Source organism: Octodon degus, unplaced genomic scaffold (assembly GCF_000260255.1).
Source record: "Octodon degus isolate 3935 unplaced genomic scaffold, OctDeg1.0 scaffold00092, whole genome shotgun sequence".
Lineage (NCBI taxonomy): Eukaryota > Metazoa > Chordata > Mammalia > Rodentia > Octodontidae > Octodon > Octodon degus.
The window spans coordinates 3,096,489-3,113,545 of NW_004524668.1; the positions used below are offsets into that span (position 1 = coordinate 3,096,489).

Here is a 17,057-nt window from a genome sequence, read left to right on the forward strand (position 1 = left end):
TCATGAGCAAGGCCAGCCACACTTTGTCCTTCTAAGGCTATGAGCCAGACATTTACATATGAGGTTTTAGGTCTGTCGAAAACTGACCACTGACTCCGCTGTTTTCGAGCCTCACTTGGCAGCTCCGAAGCCCAACTCAGTCCGTGTTTTTCCCAGCCCATCTGCAAATGTTCACCGGCTGCTCACAGTGTGATGTCCCACTGGGACAGCCACGGTGAAGAAAAGCAGACCCGACACACACTGCTAAGTGCTGAAGGTGGAGGAGACAGGCAGGAACTCAGCGATCAAAGCTCTAAGGCTAAAATTTCAACCACGGGAACTTGAAGGCCACAGGGTTAGGGCTGGGGAGCGGTGTCTAAGTGAAGAATGTCAGCGAAATGCAATAAGGTCTGAAAGTACCATGAGGTGCGGGGGTGGGGGGCCAGCATGTGCAAAGATCCTGCGGCAGAGGAGCTGGTGTTTAGGGGTGGAAGGAACCCCTAACCTTGAGAGAGCCTGAGCTGACTGCTTATCCAGCAGGGAGGAGGGGACACACGGGACAGACTGAACACAACCCATACCTTGAGCCCCTGCCCAACCCAGAGCACTGGCTAGGGGGAGCCAAGCCTTAGCTGAGCCACAGCCTAGTGAGTTAAGAACACAAGTGTCTTGTAAATGACTGAGTTTTGGGTGTTTTTTTTTTTTTTTTTAATGCAGCACTATTACAGCAGCAATGGCTAATACCCTAAGGCAGTGATGGGGAACCTTTTAGAGCTTTCAGTGATAACAAACATCTGGCGGCAGCACGCAGGGCACAGGTCTGTCACCCCTGCACTAAGGCCACATGGCAAAGGGACAGCAAAGCTAGGACCCAAAGTGGGCCTCCTACTCCTACCCCAGGGCTTGTTCCTTGATGGTTCTTTGTCTTTCAGTCCAGAGGGCTCCTCTGAACTTCTCCTCCCTGGAGCCCTCTCACTCCCCTCCTCTGCCTCAACTCTGCTCTCTGGGGTATCCAGGTCTAGACAGGAGGGCCCCATCCCAGCAGCCCCTCGACCCTGCAGCTGGGAGGCTGAGGCATCTTAGCAGCCAGCTGATTCTCAAGGCTCCCCAAGGTTGCAGGGCAAACAGTCCTGGAGCCTCCTTTCTGCTTCCCCCCTACCCCTACCCCATCCCCGGGTGCAAAGAGCTGACTCCCTCTACCTGCCGGGAGCTGGGAGCTGCCCAGCTCAGAGCTTTGTCAAGCTGGAAAGATCTGCAGCTGGGGCTCTGTAATCTGCTTGGGGTCTTGGCCAACAGCTGTGACTTTCGGAGCTCTCTGCTCTGCTGCCTGAGTCAGCCCCCCTGAACCTCAGCCTCATGGGATCTCAGTGCACCCGTGGCCCCGAAAGAACTGCAGGCATGTGTCACAAGCTGTGTCTCAGCCACACACACCACCTGCATTGTCCCACACAAGCCAGACTGCTCAGCAGCCACACTCAGCTGCACGAAGTCATGGTCAGGCATACCTGTCCCCCACCAGCCCCCACATTCTTACACACACACAGACCCTGGGCTCCCAGCCACAGTGGCACTTTGCCCAAGCGATGGGGGGTAGTTAGATGTTAGGTGTTGATTCCCGCCTTGCACTGTTCCTGGCCTTGTGACTCAGCTTCTCTGAGTGTTGCTTGTGAAACTGGGACTTGGAGACCTTGGGAGGGCAGCGAGGTCAGTGTGGAAAGCACCTGCTGCCATGCCCTGCCTACACCCCTTCCCTTCCCGGGACCCCATTCTTTCTGCTTCTTTCTCAGTTCTATGATTTTGCAACTGCAGATCATGCCCTGACTCCTCCCAGGAGGCTTCCTGGCCTACCTCTACCTCTGCTTCCTGTACTGGTGCTGACTATGGCCCCATCTCACCTGAGGACAAGCTGGGTAGCTGCCCACTCGCTCCCCTCCCTGCTGCCTGGCTTCCCTTGCTCCTGGACTGTGCTCACGAAGAGGGATCAGCAAAGGTTGTTGAGAGAATAAGGGAGGGGTACATTCACAGTGCCAGTCACAAGATCTTCTATGCCTGGGTGCCACAATGTCCTTGGTAGCCTTATGTGGCCCTCAGGTGGGGAGCAGGGCTGGACTTGGCCATGGAGAGTTCTTGGGTGCACTGCAGGGCTGTGGTTATAAGAGAGACCACATGGAAGTGACAGAGGAGAGACTGGGCCACATGGAAGGAAAGCAGGTGGACCCCCACTGGAGGGGGTTATGGGGTCACAGGAAGGACCATGAGCAGTGAGTGCCAGGAGAAAAGATGGCTCTAGAATATAGCTGCTCCTGCTGAGCATCTGCTGGGGTTAGATGGGGTAGGGGTGGGGTGCTAAGGATGAAAGGAAGCTCTTATAGAAACTGCTGGATGGTCCCTCAAATTTGTCACTGCTTTCCACTGTGACAGAGGTTTAAGTCAGGCCAAGGAGAGATAACATCTTGGTAAGGCCACATGCACAAGGTCTGTCCCTCGGCTTGCACATGGACATGATGGGTGCTACTCCTGCCCACCTGCTGCCTGTGGCAAGATCAGCTGTACCATGTAGGTGAGGAGCAGCGGGGAGCTTGGGTCCCAGGTCCCTTTGGGGATCAGATCCCTTGCCTCCCTGGACTGCTCACCCTGGGACTCTTCCAAGAGAGAGAAATACATTTTTGCACTGAGTTATATTTTCACCCCTTTATTTTTTATTTGAGACAGGATCTCACTAAGTCACTATGTTGCCCAGGTTGGGCTTGAACTTGTGATGCTCTTGCCTCAGCCTCCCAGAGAGCTGGGATTATAGATGTGTGTATTCCCTTAGCTAACAAAGGCTGGGTCTTTTTCCTATTTCAGCTTAACTCTTACCTTTAGTACAGTGCCCTCATAGAAGGCAGCCATGGCTATAACCACCACTCCACTGGAGACCAAGACCCTCGGTCTTCCCACAGTGGTCATACATAAAGCATTTGGGTAAATAAAGCTGCTGCCCCCATGGCAGGAGTATCTCTCAAGGCTGGTGCGGACCACCTGTCCCAGCAGGACGCCCTGGTCCTCTGTCCCGCCCACACCTGCCCTGCTCACCTGCTTGGTTGGTGGTGATGTTCACAGAGGCGAACTGCGGCGAGAAAGGGCTCTGGTCAGTGACTCCGTTCACCGCCTGGATCTCGAAGGTGTACTGGGTGTGGGCTAGCAGGTCGCTGATGTAGATGCGTGGCTCGGTCAGCCCCAGCTGGCGGGGTGCGTACTGTACATTGTCGCCACAGCGGGTGCAGGCGCCCCGGCCTGAGCCGCAGCTCTTGCAGATGATGTTGTAGACCAGGTCCTCACGGCCTCCGGAGTCGCGGGGAGGGGTCCACTCCAGCACGAGGGAGGTCTCATTGACGCTGGAGATCACAGCCTGAGGGGCGGAGGGGATGGCTGGCGGGGGAGGGGGTAGGGGGAGGGCCAGGTTAGCACCCGAGAGAGCATCGTGTGCCCACCGCCTGGCTCCAGCCCAGCCTCCCAAAGATCTCCTCCAAATCCTCTCCTGTCCGCCCACCTGAGATGTTTTGAGAATGTGTTATCCTGCCTCGCATCTGCTTAAGTCTTTCCTTCCAGGCTTCAGCCTCAGTATTTGTGACTGGGCGGTCTTTTTGTGTTTGAGAGATAACTGTACAATAGCTATTCCCCCCTTTCCTGTTAACAAACGCCAATGTGACTCAGGACAACAACCTGTCCAGGGGAGAGACTACATTCCCCAGTCCTCTGGGACTAAATGCCGGCCACTGAAAGGCAGAAGTGGTTGCATAGGGCTGTCCCTTACATGGGGAGATAGATAACAGCAGCCTGTCCCCTTTGTCCTTTTTTCTCTTCCTGATCCCCTGAATGTGTGTGATGGCTGGAGCTTCAGCAGCCATGAGGGACTAGAAAGGGGTCTTAAGGATACAAGGCACATGCTCTGGAAGGCAGAAAGAGCCTGTCCTATAGGTCATTGTGACCTTATTGTCACATCCCAGTACTGCCTAACTCACACTGCTTTCATGTTAAGAGAACAAACCATAGAGTTTTAAGGGGTCAGCTTTGTGTGGTTTCTAGCTGAATGCCACTGCTGACTGGGACAGGGGAGTAATCCTGCCCTCCAAGCTACCCCCTTGTCTAGAAACCCTTGGCCTGGGATTCAGGTGGCTGGTGCCAGGTTGGACACCGGGCAGCCTTTTCTGCCACAGGCAGCACCTGCGCTGGCTCTTCTGCCAAACCTCCTGTTCCTGCTCCTTTGTGAGTGAAGACCTTGACGGTCTCCTCCACGTGATGCAGAGGGAGGCAGTGAGAACCAGATGCTGCACTACGCTGTTGGCATATTGGCAGCATTCGCCCCAGGGTTGCTTTTCCTCCCTCTCCCACCAGGCACTTGGCTACTCTCCCCTGGTCCGGAGCTCTCCTGCAGGTGGGTTTGGAGCCCAGGGACGTACTGGTACAGGGCATGTCCAGGGGGTCCAGGTCCGCTCTGTAGTAGCCGTTGCGGCAGACGCAGTTGGTGGCCCCCTCGGAAGTGGTGCGGCTGTTGATGGGGCAGTGTGTGCAGGCCTCATCGCCCTGGTTGGGCTTGAAGGTTCCAGAAGGGCAGCCTGGGAGAGAGGACAGGGAGGGTCACCAGGCAGTCGATGGAGAACAGAAGATCCTCCTCCCGGAAGGAGGGATTGTGCAGCCTTAGTGGCTGGGCAACTCCATCCCTGATGTTCAAGGGTCTCTAGACTTCAGAGGCCAGATCTGGCCCTACCCACAGGCTCTCAACCAGGAGACGATTTCACTACAGAAGAAAATCCCAGGGCTGCTAAGGACTTGCAGAGAGGTGATGTGCTAAGGTGACTGTCTCTGGAGTCAGGCAGGGACAGGTTCATGTCCTTTCTCAGCCTTTTACCCACTATGTGGCTCTAGATAGTGGCTTCATCACTCTGACTCTAAAATTCATTTCTGGAGGTGAGCATTTTCACGAATGTGTAAGGCACAGGACACGAACTCTTGTACACTCTTAGGTGCTCAGGGAATAGTGGTTGTGACACTGTTATGGTCTGAGTCTACTTGTTTCTCAAAAGCCTCGTTCAGTCAAGGGACAGACTTCTAGAGGTTGTGATTAATTCATAATCCTATGGGGGGATTACGGGTGTGAGTGCTGCTGGGATTATGGGGGTGAGTGCTCTACCCACCATGGGGCAGACAGCCTGGATGCAGTGTAAAGAAGGGAGAGAGGCTTTCTCTCTCTGCCTCTGCCACAGCAGCCACTGTTCCTCCCTTTGCTCTTTGCTGTTTTCTGTCACCATGAGCTGCTGTCCTCTGCCATGTGCCTGCCACTCTGCCTTGGAGCCAGCTGAGTATGGACTGAAACCTCTGCAAACTGTGAGCTAAATAAACCTTTCCTTTCTTAATTTTGGGTGTTGGATATATTGTCCCAGTAATGAGAGAAAAGTAATTGAGACAGTTAAACCAATTTTGTAAAATAAAGGGATCTACAATACTGGAACAACCTGAGGGGGTCGCATTCGCACTCGGCTGCATTTAGCATTCTGGTTTCCCCTGGAGGCTGTGGCCTTCATCCTCACTCTGGGCCTGGCCCTGTAGGACATAGGCTTAGGTTCTACTAGAAACAACTACCCTGAATGTGTGCATGTGTTTAAACCCTCCTTCCCCTTCCTGTTGGCCCTGGCTGGGGCTCAGGAGACTGAGGCGTAGGCCCTGCCTCTCTCCCAGATGACTGAGGTCAGTGTCCCAGCTCTGCTATGATGCCTTCCACTCTGGTGCCAGTGGGTAGGCAGGAAAGAGCTTTGGAGCACAAAATTCTCCATGGAATGGGGCACTGCTCACTCATCCACAGGCCGGGCCCTCCTCTGTCTTCGTTGGTGCCAGGAACATTGCTTGAGTTCAGAGCACTTTGCTCTCCTGCCAGTTACTTGTCTAGGGATCTCCTGACCACTCTCTCAGCTCCCCCAGGATGGGCACTGTCCCTGATTCACAGCCCCTGTAACCTGGTATTCAGCAGGCGGCCTGCAAACCCTTCTCGAAAGGCTTAACTGCCTAACTGGGAAGAGCACGGGCTTCACAGGACACACAGGCAGGACGGCATCAGCACAGTGGGTAATACACAGGCTACCTGGAAAGTCCCAGATCTCCTAGACCCGTGAAGTGGAAACTCTTTCCTCCTCTGGAGATGAGATAGTAGTATCTCCCTCTTAGGGGTGAATATTCCATTGGTTAGCTTCTGTAAGATGCTGAGAACAATTCTTGATAGTATTAAGCAACTATCTGGTTCAAAAGAAAGCTGCTGAGTGGCCTCAGATGAGTGGTAGAACTTCTCTGAGTGGCATGTCCTCACTGGTGAGAGAGCCCGCCCCTACTGTGAGAGGTGGCTTCCAGGATTATAAGGAACACAGAACCCAGCTCAGGGTGGAAAGGGAGCTGCAGCTCTGACCCTTGGTGCACAAGGTAGGCACTGGGTAAGGAGCCTTAGAGGGCAGCACCCCTCCCAGGCTCTACATCTGCTGCCTCCTGGAGGGAGCTTCCGGGAGGGAAGATGGCAACGAAGTCATGAACAGCTACCTTGACGGACGCCACTCTTGTCTCAGCCCTGGAGAAGGGAGGCAGGAGACAGGACTGTGACCCAGCCAAGCAGGCCCTAGTGACGATGCAAAGAAGCCTGCAGGGAGTTATTGTGGCCTCCATGGTAAAGACGCCTGGGCTCCAAGGAGGAGATATACATGTGGCCAGCATTTGCTGGTTACCCCAGAAGTGCTGTCTATCCTGAGGATTTTGATTGGATTGATACCTGGGAGCCTCAGTGACCCAGGCCGGAAGTCACCTGTCACTCCTGCAGTTAGCCGTGGGAACGAAAGCATAGAGAGGCAAAGCCACTTTCCCAGGATGTGTGATTATGGTAACGGGGCTGGTGTCGACCCCAGGGGCCCTGGTCATGTCTGTGCCCACTGCACCATACTACACTGCCACTAAGTGTTTCCTTTGCATCAACTGTGGGTAGCGCTCAGTAAATCCTGCTCCGGGCACTGAGCCAGGGCTCTCTCCACTTTGCAGCACTGATTCTGGGGTCCTGAGTCCTCCCTCACATCTCCTTCCTAGGACCTCCTCCCCTGCTTCCTGCTGCTGGTTGAAGGGGCAGCTGCCACTTGGCAATGTCCAGGGTTCCTAGGGCCGCCAACTCCTGTAGGCCACAGCCCTGACTCTCATTAACCATCATCCTCTCTGAGTTTGCATCCTCCTCTGTGGAAGGGGACACAGGGCCCCTGGGAAGGTCTAGAACCACCCTAATTTGTGCCAGAGGGTTCCAGACCCAAGATCAGGATGTTCCCGGCTCCTTCTCTGGAGGGTACAAGCCCCGCTCAGCGCCGGCTCCATCTCCCGACCATCCTGCGCCTGGCTGCTCACACCCTCTGCCCCTGGTGCCATGCCAGCTCCTCCATCTGGACCCTCTTTCCGACTGCCTCCCCTGTTAGCATGCCCCGGCCCCCTCTCAGGATCCCCAGGCCACCTCTGCCTAAGCAGTTCCTCATTGGCTCGCTGCCTGGCCACCCTGAAACATCCCATCGTTTCTGGATCTACGGCACTGAGCTCCTAAAACCTGCTGCTGGCAGGTGACTTCAGTCTCTACCTCATCACCAGGAACTGTGCTTCTACGCCATGCTCCCTCTCTCCTCCCACCCCCTGCAGTCAATCAATTACCAGGTCTTCCCTCCCCAGCAGGGTCCCATCCCCAACTCTTCTTGGCTGCCTCCCACCCCTGCGGGCATCTAGAAAGCTCTTCCCACCCACTCCTTAGCCTGGCAAGGCCATCTGTCTGCCTCCACCCACACTCCAGTCTGCTGTCTAAAGTGCAAACCTTTCCTTGCCACTTAAAAATGCATTTTGGTACAGAAGGGAATATTATTTGGCTGCAAAAAAGAAGAGAGTTTTTCCTTTTCCCACACGGGGGACCTTGAAAATCTTTGCTTGGTGGAAGGAGCCAGTCACAGAAGTATGATTCCATTTATAAGAAGTAGGTCCAGAAGACACATATCTGAAGGGACAGAAAGTCGATGTGTGTTTGCTTAGGCCGGGGAACCAGGGAGAATGGGCAATGCCTACTAATGGGCAGCAGGATTTCTTTGGGGTGACAAAAACATCCTAAAATTGATTGCGGAGGTGCCTGCACAATTCTGTGAATGCATTAAAACCCATTAAATCGTATGCTCTGAACAGGTGAACGGTGCGATACACAAAGTTGCTATTCAAAGCACCCGCAGGACTCCACATCAGGCAGGGAGCCTGAACTCTTCAGGGGCCCTGGGGCCCGTGGACTGCAAACCCATCTCTCAACTCCCTCACCCTTACCCTCACCCCCCACCCCTGGTGCTTGAATCTCTCATCTCCGCCCACGGAAGCTGTGGTGTGAGCTAGGGCCTTGGAGACCCGCCCCCCACTTCCCACTGGAGTGCACCAGACCGGACCCACACTACTCCTGGCTTCCTCGAGCTGGGCAGGCAGGCACCCATCCTGCTAGCCTCTGGGTCTCAGGCAGAAGCAGGAGGGCGATAGACCTGGGAAGCTGACCCGACAGATGTGTCGGTCCGCTTGGTCAGGCCTCCCCTCACTCTGAGACTCAGTCTCTCCATCTGGGAAAGCATAGATGAAACCTCCATGGTGCTGGTGACAGGAGCTTCTAAATGGGTCCCTGGGCCCCACCTTTGCTTCCATGGTCCTGGAGCAGCCTGCTGCTCACCAGTCAGAGCTGCTCACGCTGCTTAGACTCAGAGGCTCTCTCTGCACTCTGAATAATCCCACACACCTACCACTGCCCAAGAGGCCATGAAGTCACTGGTCTGGAGGGCCACTGGCCCACTTCCTGCCACCTTTGTCCCCCCCACTGGGCTCCAGCTTGTGAGCTATCAGGTGGCTTCTCACCTCTGGGCCTTTAGCCACTCTGTAGCCTCTGCTGGGACTTTCTCTGCTGCTCCCCCCATGATGGTTTGGTTTCTTCCTTCAGGCCAACTTAAATGTCACCTCCTCAGAGAGGCTGCCTGGTGAAAGTGACACCTGCCCTGGCTCACACCACAGTCAGCAATTACATGGGGAAACCTTTGTGTGCTGGCCTGGTGTCCTTCTCTGCCTGGCTACCTCTGGAGAAGAGGAGCATGACAGGGCTGGTGCTACTGGTGCCTAGCTCCTGGCAGAGAGGTGGGACCAGGAATCGCTCAGAGTGTATGGGAGGAATGAACCAACACCCCTTCCCAGATGTTTCAGGAAGCAGACGAGACAGTGGATGAGAAGACACTTGGTCAAGCGCAGGCCTGTTTGGGGGTCAGCAGCAGCATTTTGACCTCATCACGCTGCCTCTGATGCGCAGATCCTGCTTCAACTTCGTTTGTTCCCCCCAGAGGCTTCCTAGGGTCTCTTCACCAGGGTGACTGACTCATTCTAGAAGCTTCTTTGTCTTAGGCCAGTGGGAGGATTGGACAGACACCCCTCCAGCCCCATCTGCGGCCCCTCTCATCCAACATGCAGTTCCCTAGGCATCCCGGCTATGCTTACCACTCTTATTGCCCACCTCCTTTCTTTTGGTCTCTCAGGCCCAGCAGATTTGCAAATCTTTCCTGTGTCCCTCTAGGCTCCCACAGAAGCTAGATTGGCCCCAGCACAGCCCACAGGCCACGCATCATATGCAGTGGCTCGCTGGGTGGTTAGGAAGGAACGAGTCTGGTTGGCTGTGTTTGTGTTTCTGTGGCGTACCTACTCCCTCCAGAACGATCGCCAGGCTACCGACTTGAGACCAGGGGACACAGACCTGGGAAAAAATAGGCATTGCTGGTTCCTCCAAGCCCGACCAGTGCAAACCGATGCCAGTCACCCGTGGGCTCCCATGAGAGGAGACATATCTCTGTCCCACTCAGTGGTTGGTGAACCTTGGATGGGCTAAGGGCTGAGTCTTTAATTTTACACGTAGCGATCTCAACATCTAGATTAGGATCAGGGACATGGGAGGCACTTAGCCAATTCCACTTGGTCAATAAAAGCAGCTATGCCTCCCCAAGTCCACAGAGAGCTTCTCAAGGGCCAGGGCAGGGCTTGAATGGGTTGATACACATGAAGCCCTTAGACTGCTGCTATGTAAATGTTAGCCATTGTGAGGACAACAGCATGTGAGAATAACAATAATTCTCATTTATTAAGAGCTTACAGACCTAAGTGCTTTCCACGGCTTTTCTCCCTTAATCAATACTACTGCTCATTGAAGTAGGTATGCTATTATTTCTACTTTACAGAGAAGGAAACAGGCTCCAGAGGGTCAAATGACCTTAATGTCATAGAGCTAGGAAATGGTAGGGCTGAGGTCGGTCTTCTGGTCTTTGTGACTCCAAAGACCTCAGTCCCAAGTCCTACGGGTCCCAGAAAGGATGGAGAGGTTGAATGTCACCACTGGACACCACCTTGTCAGGCTGTCTTGTAGTTGCTTAGCAAGGCAGAGGCTAGGCCCATGCCAGGGGCTAGTTCCTTCCTGCTGCAGCCTCCCAGAGCCCTTGGCCAGGCGACGACAACGCAAGGTAGGACTGGCAGCCGGCGGGGGCCGGGATGGGAGGATTACAGGGAAACAGATTTCCTCTCCGCCTGGTCCTGGGCTCCGGGGATAGGTGATAATTGACCAAGTGAGCTCCGAGTCAGGCCGAGGCGGGCTCCATCTGGGCCTGGCATGGTGGGGCTGCTAATTGGCACTGAGTGACTCTCAGAGCCTCAATGGCTGGCCTGCTGCCTGTGCTCCCCCTCCTCCCACCAGGGACACTGGTTTAATCCCGAAGACGGCTGATGCCACCCTGGAGTCACCACTCAAGTCAGGCCCACTGTGCCAGGTGGTGGGGGCTGGAAAGGAACGTCGCTATTTTCCTGGGCATCCTGAGAAAGAGGGGTCCGTCTCTCACTCTGGATAGCAGGCATTGGAACATGTTTGCTCTCTGTACGTGCATTCTGCCTCACACTCTTGTTTCTGAACAGCAGGTCTAGGGAAGCTGGAGCCGGATATAGTGGTGCACACTTCTAATCCCAGCTCTTGGATGGCTGGGGCAGAGCTGCTTGAGCCTAGGAATTCAAAGCCAGCCTGGGCTCTGAAAGGGCAAAGTGACCACGTAGTAAAACCCCTCCAAAGAAGGGAAGGGAAGGGAAGGGAAGGGAAGGGAAGGAAAGGGAAGGGAAGGGAAGGGAAGGAAAAGAAAGGCAAGGCAAGGCAAGGCAAGGCAAGGCAAGACAAGGCAAGGCAAGGCAAGGCAAGGCAAAGAAAGGAGAGTAAAGCAAAGCAAAAGAATTGAACTTAGGTATGGGCTGTGGGACACTGCCAGGGCTTGATTCCAGTCCTACCTCTGTGGCCAGGGGAAGTCATCTGACTGCTCTGTGCCTCAGTTTCCTGTTCAATGATAATAATAATAACAACAACACTGACTTTATATTTGTTGGAAAGATTAAATGATTTAGTAAAAGTGAAGCACGTGGAATGGTATCTGCCAGGCTTGTGTAATACAGTACTCACTAGTATCTATAGGTTTAGTATCCCTTATCCGAAATGGTTGAGATCAGAAGTGTTCTGAATTTCAGATTTTGGAATAGGTAGACATTTACAATGAGATATGTAAAGGTGAGATCCAAGTCTAAACAAAATTGTTTCTATTTCATAAACACCCTATGCACATAGCCTGAAAGTAATATCGTAGCATACCACAAGTGGAGTCAGATTGGTGTTCATAAAGTGCTGGATTTTGGAGCATTTCAGATTTTGGATTTTGGGGTCAGGGATGCTCTGACTGTATTCCTTCACAGCCGTGGCTTACTGTGTGCCAAGCCCTGCCCACACAGAATGGGAGAAACCATAGTCCCAGGTCCAGCCATAGAGACTGCGAGTTATAAGTTTATTCAGGAGGCAGCTGGAGCCCCTAGTTTGTGCCACGCACTGGAACATGGAATCAAAAGGCTCAACCCTGGAACGCACAAAGCCCCAGGATTGAGCAGGGCCTGACACACTGTCCTTTGGTCAGCTAGGTGCTGCTGATGTAGGTAGAGGGGACATGAATGGGCTCAGGGTCCACAGCACCCATTCATTCTGCAGTCCTGCCTATTTCCCTGCCCACACTGGGATCCCCAGGGAGCAGGTTGTGGACTGAGAAAACCGTCCTACATCCAGACTGGGGTAGCCAGGAGCTACTGATGGATCTTCTGCTCCACGAGCTTGGGCACCTTCCTCCCCACTGTGGGCTGCAGATCGACTGTCAAAGGCAGACACCGGCTGGAGTCACCTCCACGGTCACTTAGGCTGTTGGACTGCGGCTGTGGACAGGCTCAGCACCCAGCCCTGGACCTGTGCTCTCTGCACTGTGCAGATGCTCATTTGCATGTTTCCAGGGCCCCATGCTGTGCCCGTGTCCCGGCAGGGCTTGTGGTGCCGGGATCTGCCTTGTATGCAATGGCTTTTGTAGTTTGCTTGCTTCCTGCTTTGGCCCTGAGGTTAACCCAGCAGCCAGTTACCCCAGGGCAGGGCAGGGCAGATCAGGGCATGGCAGAGCAGGGTGCCTGGCACTGTTCCATGGGCAAAGGGGTGCAGGAAGAAGAATGGTTTCTGTCTAGTCCCTGAGGGCCCGGAGCACCTATGCTAGGCCAGGAGCCTCCCAGGTCTCTGACCCCATGAGTCCTCATGTCCCCCCGAGTGGATGCTTCCATGTTAGGGATGAGAGAAAATGGGGAAACGAAGTGTCCCCTCTAAGGCCACCCAGAGACTGAGGGCCTGTGTCTCCACGGTTCCTAGGGCTCCTGGATGAGGGGTGCCCCTCCCCGATCACACTTATGCCACCACTTCCGGGGGAGGGTCAAGACCAGATGCCTCCGAGCCGTTCTCTGCAGTGGGAGCTCCCCTGGGGACCACCCAGGGGATGTCAATCATCTGCCCCCTTCTGCTCCTCCTTAGTGGAACCCTGCCAGGCGCTGGCAGGACCGCAGGAGTCAGCAGGCAGCTCAGGAGCTGTAGCAACACGCCTCCCCTTCTCCTGAGGGCAGCACCCTGGCTGCTTGGGCCCTCCATCTGTCTGGTCATTCCTCTGCTCCAGACCCTTCCATGGCTCTCTTGTGCCTATGGACAATCCAGCCTGCTTAGGCCTCAACCTGGCTGGCTTCAGCTCCTGTTGTGCTTCCAGGCACCCCCAGGCTCCCACCACAGAAGGTGGATTGCAGTTTCTGGAACCAACTGCGCTTGGTCTCTCCTCCACCTTGGCTCAGGCAGCTCCCTGTCTGCGCGATATCCCGGCTTTGGCCTGGCAAACCCTTCATCCTTCAAATCTCAGCTTCAGCCCAAATGGCCTTCTGGTCCTCCTAGGAGGCCATCACCTACTTGGTGGGGTTGGGGGCCTCTTTCCTGAGTTCTTCTGCTGAGGCATGAGTTACAGGATTGTAACCATTACCTCCCCGACAGACATGAGTATGGCAGGCGTCCACATGGTCTGGCACCTCTGGCCTTGGAAAGGTGGCCTCCTGTTCTGAAGGCTGGCCAACTAGGATGTGGGCTGAGGATTTTGTTCTAGGCCTCAGATCCCCTGAGCCCTGGGTGAGGGCTCGCAAGGCATCCTGACTACATCCTCAGCATCTGGTTAACATCTGTCTCTCTCCTCTTCCTTCCCCTGCTGAGGGGTGAGCTGCATGAGGGCAGCCGCTGAGCCAGCCTGCTGATAGCCTGGCTCAGAGCAGGCACAGGCATGGCGCAGCACTCCAGAGCAGCTCTCTGACTGATAACCGGGAAACCAATGGTCCCTCAGCCCCAAGGGCAGTCACAGCTTTTGCAGGCAACTGTGTAGGGATAGAGGGATGGAGCCCAGTCCTTGAGGAGCCATACATGGAGCCCCACAACCTACAAAGTAGGTGAAGGGTTTTCCCAGCCTGATCCTTTAAGGCCTCGGACCCTAAATTAGGCCCCAGCCCCAGCGTGCCTCTCTTCAAGCTATCCCAGCTCCCCCCATGGTAGGGACCAGAGCTCCCGCCTGCCCAGCAGGCAGCCCCATTCCTCCAATTTCCTCCCAATTAATCAAGCTCTGAACTTTTTAATTATCTGCCTGCAGGGTGACTCCCCACCCTGGTGAAGCAATTAAGGACATTTCCAAGTGCTGTGTGGCTGCTGCAGGCGAGCAGCCTCAGCTGACCAGGCTCTGATGGGGAAGGCCGGCAGAGGGTAGGGCTGAGGATAGGGCCTCACACACCGGGCTGCTGGGAGGTTGCCCTGGGCCTTGCGCTGGAGCTACCACAGGGGTCTGGAGCCACACTGTCCAGGGCAAGCTCCCCATGCTCATTCCATGCCCTTTCTCTGCAGGGAGACTCTGACGTCTTTAAATGATGTTACTGCATCTTCACCTTGACCCTAGGAGTAGGGAATCTGTCCATTTCACAGGTGAGCAAATAGAGGCTCAGGCAACTGAAAGATGCAGCCAGAGTCAGAAGCCCTCTCTGACTGTATAGCCACTTCCTTCTACTGGTTCTGGAGTATCAGTGTGTGGCCAGAAAGGTGCTCAGAGGCACAGAGCAAGGGGAGAGATGGCGCCCAAGCTGGGGCCTTGCTGAAGACCCTGGGCTCTCCACATGCAGGACTGCCAGGGAGACAGGACACGGAGGCAGAGGGTACACCCTGTACAGAGGCACAGAGGCAGAGGGACACAAAACGGTGCTCTGTATGTGTGTGTAGCTACACACACAGTGCATGATCTCTAGGGCATGATGCTTAAGGCCAGGAGAAGATGGAATTGAGGCTGGAGAGACAAGAGAGGTCTAGGGCCGCAGAAGTTGCAGAAATTCCACCCTTTTCTGGGCTAAGTTGTTCATTTTACAGCCACAGAATACATCATCCAAACAGAGTCAATGACCTACCTAAGGCTACATGGCCACTTAGTGACTCCCACAGCCCCCCCTTACCTCTCTGAACTTGCTCCTCCTGCCCCTCTTGTCCATTCACTCCCACTAGCCACACTGACCATCCTGGAATACATGGGAATTCTCTAGCCTCAGGACTTTTGAACAAGCAGCTTTCTTTGTTCGATCTATGCTTTTAACTCAGCATTCCGTCATGACATCGTCACCTATCCAGGGGTTAATGCCACCTATCCTCACCTCCTGAGCAAATGGGGATGCTGGCACTCCCTCTTCCCCCAGCTGCAGACCATGCCTACAACAGGGTTTGCAAAGGCCAGAGCCTCCCGGCCTGTAATCCTCCAGATTCACAGAGGCCGGAACAGAGAGTGTTAAATAATAATCACAATGTGCCTAAGGGGAAGCCGGATGTGTTCAGAAAGCTTGACACATCTGGCGGGGCCTGGCCCAGGCCCCCCAGACACATCTGGCTGCTGTATTGACAGGTGGTATAGCGGGTCACTGAGATGGGCCCTGTTGGCCCCAGTCCTGGTGCCAGGAGGTGTGAGGAGTCCGGTGGAGCTGAGAAGCCTCCCCCAGGGTGCATCCCTGTTTGGGTCATCACTGATTTTGGTGGCTATGTTAGGATCCATAACTTGGGCCATCAGATTCCTAAATTCCTGCATCACAGCTGGGGTTGGAGCCTGGGACAGCCCTGCCTCTCTCCAGATGGGGGGCTTTTTCAGGGTCGCTGCATGTAGCACTTCTCCTTCTATGGGATCCAGAAATGTGATCATCAGCCCCACCGGAGAGGACCCCCCCAGGGCTGAGCCTGCCTCCCTCCTGCCTCCCACCTGCCTCAAGAAAGCGGTGGTCATTAATAAAGGACACAATTAGCTGTCAGCGGAGAACATGTCTGGAATTTTTTACCTGCTTCATGAGTTGGTTAAGGCAACAAACCCTGGGACCCCCCGGGGAAGCAGCTGCCACACACCTCTTGGGGGGGCCCTGTCACCCCAAGCCAGGAGGACCCTGGAAACTCTTCTGTGTGGGTTCCGCAGGCCTGGGGTTGAGCAGGACAGTGCTCTGGGCCAGTGAAGAAAGTGACAGAGCCAGAGGGATTCTGAGCAGAAGTTGTTCTTCAAACCAACAAGCAATGCGACTTGGTGTCACGTGCTCTCCCTCTTTGTACTGATTTAAAATATGATGGAGCTGGAAGCACAAGTTAGTTTGATCTCCTTGTCTTGCATTTTACAGCATGGGAAACTGAGGCCCTGGCTGGGAATGTGACTGTGTTAGCAGTACAAGGGAATAAATATGCTTCTCTTTTTGGTTCCTGGCGGATTCCCTTGCGCTTTGCCCTGAGCACTGCTACAATTTGTTGCTAAAAAAATCAAGGAATGTTCCCAAGTTCGTAACGGCCATTCTGACCTGGGGGACAGTCAGAGGAGGAAGAGGAAGAAGGGGAGAAGGAAGAAGAGGAAGAGGAGGAGGAGGAGGCAGGGCGGTTTCTGTCTTCTTGGGTTTGGCAGTCTAGTGAATGACGGAGGAAGCACTGTGCAAGAGAGTAACACAGTTTGTGACCGGCCATGAAGGACACAGACAAGGGCTGTGATCGGACCTTGGGGAACTCATGTGAAGGACTGTGACATTTAAAAGGTGACACCTGGGAGAAGAGCACTCAGCCAGGCAGGAATGGTAGCACCAAGGCAGCTGAACCTCCGTGCTCTGGGCTTCAGCCTGGGAACTGGGTGACTGGGAACTTTCAGTCCCGCAGTCTATGACCACAGACAGAAAGAGCGAGTGGGCCTCAGAAGGGACTTCCTGCCTGGGTTCCTCCATCCTCATAATGCTGTGACATGCAGATTTGTTATCCCCATTCTACAGATGAGGACCTGAGGCTCAAGGACATCTGGCCCAGGAAGTTTAGCTTTAAACCTGCCTCTCCGTCTCTCCCAGCTTTGCTGGGTGCTTTTTGGAACCCCTGCTTCCCCCGAGGAAACCAAAAGGTGGGTCTGTGAGCCCCAGCACTGGGATTGGATGCTAATGAACATCCTACTCAAGACATCCTGGCATTTGGCACCTCAGGGAGAAAGGATTAGGAAACAAAAACAGGATGGTGGGGGGACTCGCCCTCATTTATACCAAGGCTCCCCAGTTGGAGGGAGGGGTGCCTGGAATCAGTCTCCTTCCTAGAGGTACAAAAA

The 17,057-nt window shown here is 54.5% G+C and overlaps 1 protein-coding gene across 3 annotated transcripts in view; it reads right to left on the minus strand.

Moving 5' to 3' along the window:
• The window catches only part of Ephb2 (EPH receptor B2), a 113,904-nt gene that overhangs the window by 37,487 nt on the left and 59,360 nt on the right, over nt 1-17,057 (minus strand). For all 3 annotated transcript variants that reach the window (XM_004637619.2, XM_004637620.3, XM_023722501.1), the window contains exons 3-4: nt 4,422-4,577; nt 3,055-3,390 (exon numbers count right to left, since the gene is read on the minus strand). In XM_004637619.2, the coding sequence (XP_004637676.1) occupies nt 3,055-3,390; nt 4,422-4,577 (492 nt within the window). The remainder of the gene's footprint in view (nt 1-3,054; nt 3,391-4,421; nt 4,578-17,057) is intronic.